This window comes from Pocillopora damicornis, chromosome 4, assembly GCF_964200805.1.
Source record: "Pocillopora damicornis chromosome 4, jaPocDami1.2, whole genome shotgun sequence".
Lineage (NCBI taxonomy): Eukaryota > Metazoa > Cnidaria > Anthozoa > Scleractinia > Pocilloporidae > Pocillopora > Pocillopora damicornis.
Genome location: NC_142673.1, coordinates 26,696,113 through 26,703,612, shown reverse-complemented (window position 1 = coordinate 26,703,612; position 7,500 = coordinate 26,696,113). Strand labels below are relative to the sequence as shown.

The following is a 7,500-nucleotide window of genomic DNA, read 5'->3' as shown; positions in this document are numbered from 1 at the left end:
CGCCGCTCCCGTCGTAGCACTCTTGTGCACCCGCAGGCTACACAACTGAAGGAGAAGGGCAGGAGAAACAATATTTGAAGGCTACAGGTTATTTGAAAGTGCGTTTCATTGCAACCTGCAAGGTTATAATTATTTTCTTTATTTTATAGATAGTGGTAATGAAGCCACTGGGCTCACTACTTTTACTTGTCAATGTATTCTCTTGTACTTTTCGTTCAGATACTCACCTGAACAGGGGTTCCGCCCAATCCTTCCTCAGTCCCTCCGCTCTCGCTGTCTATACTGGTTATCCACACGATTTGATTGTAATTGAATGTGGCAAATGAATGACGTCCATTTTTAACCAGCACTGTTTGAAAATTGAAAACTACGCAATGAACCATTTCTATTATCTCACTTTCACCTTACTACAAGCGCATATGTAACTATTTGTTTGGGCACCAACATGGCGGATAGCAACCGTCGTCAAGACAAAAGTCACGTTGGTGAAAACCAAGAATTATCGCGAACATCTAACGAAGAGCAACATGAAAAGGAAATACAAAGAGCTCCAGAAAACAGACTGAAAAGGGGTCATCAATATAGAGAAGCGAAACACAAAGGATCCGAGAGAGAAGAGGGTAATTCGTGTCTTATCTGGGTTTTCTGTTACGCTAAGGCTTAGAAAAATTCAAAGATTTTTCCCCAATCTTCGTTTGATACTAGCTTCAGTTTGTAATTGCAATTACGTTTTGGTACGGTAAAACAATGACTTCTGCATTCATCGCTTTAAAACCCTCGCGCCCTTTCATCGCTCGAATAACATTTCAAAGTGTTCGTATTCTTCAAATTATTTGTTGTCCAACCTTTTGGAATGTTTAATACAGTCGTGGTGTTTAGGGAAAAGAAGTTATCTTACGGATTGTGTGTTGCCTAGAAAGTTTTAAAATGACAACGAACAGCGTGAGCAAGTTTCTGTCATTCTCTCTTTAGTTGCATTGGCTATCGCAAGGTTTACATTATTCATTTAAAAAAATCACGCTTTGTGGAAGGTTTGTTGTTTTACCCTAAGAACGAAGTAACAGCCTTTTCCAAAATTGAATTATAATGAGATTGTGTCGTCAGCGATGTTCATGTTTACATTAAGTCTGCGCGGTAATTTGATTTTGAAAATATTGTCGTGTGAGAACCCGTCAAATATCTGAGAATTAAAATACCGAGCGCAGATGCGAGGAGCAAACAAACTCACTGGTAAAATAGTTTTAATCCTGCAGTGGGAGTGAATGTCATCGTTTGGTCATGGTACTTTTCAGCGCTATGTTTTCGTGCTTTGTACTCGATTCGTTCGAACTTGAAGAAATAGTTTGTCTCAAAAAACATGGAGCTAATTTCTATTCGTTCAACATCTCGAGGTGTACTTAATTTAATGCTCGGGTTATAATGAACATGCCTGCGATACGATAATTTTTCCCCGATGCTGGAAACTGAAGGATCAATATCTGAAATTGATAGTTATCACATTTTGCAAGACGTGTCCGAGCTGTAATCGTATAATTAAACGGGTTCCTGGCGATATGAGCTCACAAGCACGCTGGTAAGCACATGGTTAGAGTAAATATTTCTTGTTTACAGTTTTCGAATTCGAGAGCAGTTTTATAGGGTCCGTAAGTGATTATGAACGATAGATTAGTATCGGCACCATAATTTTGGGGAGTTTTGTTAACACATTATTAGTTTACAATTCGTGAACCATTTCTGTAACCTGTTTGGGCAAAGTTTCCGCACAGCCCCATACTTTATTATGCATACAGTCCTTTGTTAGAAGAAAACAATAGCGAAAATAATGGATTACCTTTGAGACTATTCGCTTTGTTTTCAAGAAGTTGAATTTTTTTTTTCAAACCTTCAAAAAATCGCCGTTTTTTAATTAAAAATTGCACTTAATCGAGCGCTGATTTAAAATATATAACAGTCAAATTGAAAATTACTATGCTTTATGAAATCTATAAATCAAAACAGCTTAAATTCCGCCTCATATTAGCCTCAAAATTGTTGTTTTCGAAAGCAAACATTCGTAAAACGATGAAAATTTAAATGAAGACAATGAATAAGGGAATTTCTGTTCATTACAACAAGCACGTACAATTTTCTCCTAAACAATGAAGCTCGACACTCTGTCAGCGTTTCTGGGTGTGGAGATCCACTTTTCAAAGTGGATTACTTCAAGACGGTAAGTCGATGGAACTTATCGCTCTGCGTGGATTTTTATTAATATATCTCTTTAAGTTAAGGTCGCCACTTAAAAAGTTAACTTAACAGACATTTCAAATATTGAGTGAAATACTAAGGAAGGATCTCTTGATGTCGCGTTAAGTTACGGCGGGAATATTCAAGCGTTTAAAGAGGGCTCTTTTAAGAGTTACATCAAAGACGTGACACTCTGAAATCCAGAAAACATAGTTAGGGTCCACGGAAATCTTTCATTAATACCACACTCACAGGATCTTTAGACAATTGCTTTGAGGCGCAGTGGTACATTCGCGTTTATTATCCACAGGTTCTTAAGGTTCAATGATAGCTTTCAGTTCTGCCTCTCCATCACCCTTCGCGGTTGCTGTATCTTTTTTACCTGACCTCCGTAGACAACAAATTACCAACAGGCCAATGGCGATTATCAGAATCAGGATTGCAGCACCAATTAGGACGTAAAGGTACCAGCCGTTTGTATCCCTTTCCTCTTCATCTGTACGAGCTGGGGTAGATTGAAAGTTTTTCAGTGAGGGGGAAGTACACATGAAAGACTTTCAGAGTTATTTTTATTTACGCTTGAACCATTGCCACCACTGCTATTAGTTCACGCACTCGCAACAAGATGAAACAACACCCATCACTCACATTAAAATGATCTCAATTGGCATCAAAACTATCAACACTACACAATCGCCATGGTTGCCAATATCACCGCTGCTACCGCAGTCAAGCAATAATTATCACCACCACACCTGTACCACGAACACAGAGAACTTTAATATCGCTATCCTGCTACTATCAAGAGCATTACCTCTTTCACGACCGGCAAAACATCCATCACTACCGATACCAAAAGAACTGTTAACTGTTAATGCCACTATTTCCTCTGTTACTACAGCTGCTTCAACTAATTGCTATATTTTTGTGAGACACAACTCGATTAGGTGGCGATTATAACAAAGCATTAATGCATAACAGGTCGGCCGTTACAAAAGGTAATCAAGCAGTACACTGAGACTTTAACCTACCTTTTAAACATACAGGAATGCTACCATTCCATAGTCCCTTTTCATCACAGCGCAGCGAGGTTTCTCCATCTATGCTGTACCCTTCATCGCAAAGAAAGCTATACACTGCACCTGATGTGGATCCATTACCATCAATGTGCCCGTTTTCTAGAGTGCGGTTCATTTGAGGACAATCTTTGAAAAAGAATGTGTAGCTGTGTTAGCGTACAGCTTTCCGACATATTAATGTTCTTCGGTAAGCGTATTAACTCATGTGCAGGTAAGTAATTTTAACAGTAATAGAGAAGTGATATCGGCTGCTTTAACAGTTATTCTTAAAAGTCATGGTTTATCTTTTGTGCATGTCGTCGTCAAATTTGAATCTGAAAAAAAACATACTTAATTTACCTTTTAGACAAGAAGGTGTTGTACCATTCCATTGACCATTTTCATCACAATAGAGGTATTTGTTTCCTTCAAGAGAATAACCATTAGCACAGCTAAACCAGACCAAGGAGCCTTCCACGGACCCACGGCCGTGTTTATAACCATTCTCTATGCCAGCAGCTAGTGAGGGGCATTCTATCGAGGGAAAAATCGCATAAAGAAAAAAGAATTGGAAAACAGGCAGTGGATGGCTACATCTAAAAATAAATATCACTGAGGAACACGTCATGGGCAACCACAGACATTGTTCCGGCAGTTGGTTCACCTCTGGAATAAAAGAGTGAAAATTTAAAAATGTTAAAATATATAAAATGAAATTCAATGACGGTTGACAGATTTCTCTGTTATGTTACAATTTTTACAAGCGTAATTTCAATGATATTTGAGAGGTCTTTCAGCGATCTGCTCTGGTTAACCCTTTACCTTCCAGATCAAATTTGTAATTCACTTTACCGTCAACCATACAATTCTTATAGTGTTAGTTCAGAGAATTTAGTATTGGATCAACTGATTATCCCCAAATTGATACTTTTCTCTATTCTCGTCACTTATCTGGTTGATATTGTATTGATATTGTAAGGAGAAATTATGTCTTAGTCACTCATGGGAGTTAAAAGGTTAAGCCTCGAGCAGACAGGAAACTAAGGATTGTCGGTGAAAGCTATTAGCAGACCGATTCTTTACCTACTGAACAAACATATTCGTGAAGCGGCCTAAAATCCAGGTTTTTTTTAGACGCAATTGGTTCAATTACAAAAGCCACAAAGATGCTCACCATCTCAAGCTGGATTCGAGGCAACGAGACGATATGTTTCCTGAGTTCTCTTCATAAGAGCACTTTCAAACAGTGATAGATTACTCTATGCATGTGCAATTCTCTTCCATCGATACGAAAATCTCCTTTAGGTAATAATAAGGATTGTTTTGCAAGAAAATTATGTACTTCGAAGGTGTTTCAGACATTTTTCTTCGAAATGCACCTATGCACTAGCCCAAAAATTGATGTCACTAAAGATACTTACTTTTTTGATCGATGTCAAAGCTTTGACACTGCTCCTCGTTAATGTTCTTAGAGCAGCCTGATGACAGACAGCAGTAATAAACTCCAAGGTCAGCTTTGCTCAAGCTTGTGATGGTCAAGGAATAGGGATCGTAAGGTCCCTTCTGGCTCACCTTGTAACGCTTATCCACTAAAGAATCTAAAATATAAACATTTATAAAGATTTGAGAATAGTGCACTTAACCAGTTGCAAATAGAATCGATACACTTACCGTCTTTTGGCTGATTGATAATGGATGGTAGCTATATAACAAGTTAACTGACTGGCTGGCTGATCATCAGCATAACAGTTGATCTACCTGACGGACTTAGTAACCCAAGATTGATGAATGATCTTACGGACCGAATGACTAACCGACCAAATAACTAAATGACTAACTAAGTAACCAAACTGGATGACGGACTTGCTGACAGAGGGAATGATAGAGTGACGTAATGGCAGACTGGCTGACTGACCGACTGACTGACTGACTTACTACCTAACTGGCTGACTGACTGACTTACTAACTGACTAGCTGACTGACTGACTGACTGAACTGAATGGCTGACTGGCGACAAGACTGTCTGGCAAGGTGACTGACAGAATGGTTGATAGACAGCTGAACAAACAATATGACTCGCTTACCGACTGATTGAATGCAGAGAAGGAACTAAACCACTGACTGACAAACAATAAAAGTTTTTTTCGAATTATGTCCAATTCAAACTTACCTATACAAGTCTTAACTGTTTCGTTTGTCTCACTCTTAAACTTCCATTCCACCTTCAGAGGGTATCCTCTGGCACCGCACTCTAAAGTTAAGTCGTCTCCCAACTTCTTCGCGACAGTTTTTCCATCTTTACTTTCAAACCACGGTTTAACTGGAAAAATGATCATAATGATCATAATGAATATTAAAAAAAAGAATAATGATAATAATAATGCTGATGGAAATGATAATGCTACTGGCAATACCGATAATAATAACTACTGCCACTGACACCAACGATATGACAACTAAATACAATAACTAGGGATAACAATTATATCACTGGTGATAGTGATAATAACAATTATAATAATAATAATAATACTAATAATAGTAATTATGAAAATAATAATAATAACAAGAACAACAAGGAAGTTGAAGAAGCTCTTTCCTTGAAGCTAATTTAACTTAGGTTGCCGTTTTTCGGGGGGTATGGAAGTTTCATGGGGATTCAGGCAAATGAAGCCACTGCATAATAGAAGGATGTAAATGAAAAGTATTGCCCGGTGAAGGATGATGATGAAATAGATCCGTACGTAACATAGTAGCTAACGAAGCACTTACTTGTGAGCGAGGTAGTTTCTTTCACTTCGCGAGGCACCTTGCCTTTAAGGAGGACTTTCAGGTTGCAAGAATACATCCCTCCATCTTTCATGCTAATATCTCCGAGAACCAACGAAGTGAATTCTGAAATTCCGTCCTCTACTAAAGTGTCAGTCAGGTTTTCGCCGTCTTTGGACAACCACAAACTTTTCAGTGTTGTGGTTTGGCTTCCCCTGAATGTTATGTTGCAAAAAATCGTCGCGGAAACGGAATGATCCACTGTCAATTTAGAGACAGTCACTTTGGGTATGTCACTTTCTGAAAGAAAACGAGCAATGGAGCTCTTACTGCCTGAGTACTGTTTAAAGCAAATCTCAACGGCCAATCAGCCGCCGAAGAACGATATCTCAATGAGCCAATAAGCGCTATATGTTTAAACAAGCGAGCTGTTTGCGGTGCGGCTACACGCAGGTGGCTAAGTCGTGGTCTTAGTTTTTGCATCTGATTGGCGGCAAGGGTGGCATGAGTTTTATAGACCAATCGCAAAGCATAGTGAAGCAAAAAATCTAGGATCAATTTTGACTCTTGATGGAAATTGTTATTTTATTATATAAATTCTCACTCACCACTACATAGAGTAAAGTTATTATAGCTCATTATTTCTAAGCTCACTCACCACTAAAAAGAGTGGGTGAAATTATTATAACTCATTATTTCTAAGCTCAGTCACTACTATACAGAGGGTGAAGTTATTATAGCTAATTGTATCTATGCCCACTCATCACTTCATAAAGTGGTTGAAGTTATTATAACTAATAATATCTAAGCCCAGTCACCACTACATACAGTGAGTGAAGTTATTATAACTGATCACTAAATGCATACGGAATTATTTACAGCAGAACCTCACCAACTTGTCCTTTCTATCGAAACGGAAAATATTCGGAGATAACAAAGACATCAAGTCAGCTGATGGTAACTTACGAAAAGTTAACTTCGAAGGAAATTGCTTAAAGCTTGAGGTAGAGGTAAGTTCGATTTATCCTCGGTGACACATTAATATGTTGCTTGAGTAAGTGTCCTGCATGCGTAGTCAAATACCTTTTTGGGTGCTATTTTGGCCGGGGGTTATAAAAACAGTTACAAGTATGTACCTCTTTTACTTAAATTTGAAAATCACTTTATCTAGCTGTTTATTAAAGAACATACCTCGAATTACATAAATACGGAAGGCAAACCGTGCGGTTTTACTACTGTTCCCTGCGTATGCGATGCATCGGTACCTTTGATATCTCTCGTACTTTTCTGTGACGTTGAGGATTGTCATGGTAACTATGAGCTTGCGACCATTGTCTGCAAGTAAAGAAAAAGGAGCTGAGACATGAAACTTTTCATGAGCCCTTCTTTGATTACAGTCAACTTCAAAATAAGTTATACATATATTTAACAAATAGATTCCAAGTTG

General features: G+C 38.3%; 1 protein-coding gene across 1 annotated transcript in view; it reads right to left on the bottom strand.

The window, feature by feature from the left end:
• Positions 1-1,731: 1,731 nt before the first annotated feature.
• LOC113667385 (uncharacterized) overlaps positions 1,732-7,500 on the bottom strand; it is an 11,416-nt gene continuing 5,647 nt past the window's right edge. Inside the window, exons 3-9 of the mRNA XM_089205082.1 lie at positions 7,245-7,388; positions 6,057-6,353; positions 5,455-5,604; positions 4,706-4,882; positions 3,645-3,818; positions 3,258-3,431; positions 1,732-2,731 (exon numbers count right to left, since the gene is read on the bottom strand). Of these exons, the coding sequence (XP_089061208.1) occupies positions 2,541-2,731; positions 3,258-3,431; positions 3,645-3,818; positions 4,706-4,882; positions 5,455-5,604; positions 6,057-6,353; positions 7,245-7,388 (1,307 nt within the window). The 3' untranslated portion in view covers positions 1,732-2,540. The remainder of the gene's footprint in view (positions 2,732-3,257; positions 3,432-3,644; positions 3,819-4,705; positions 4,883-5,454; positions 5,605-6,056; positions 6,354-7,244; positions 7,389-7,500) is intronic.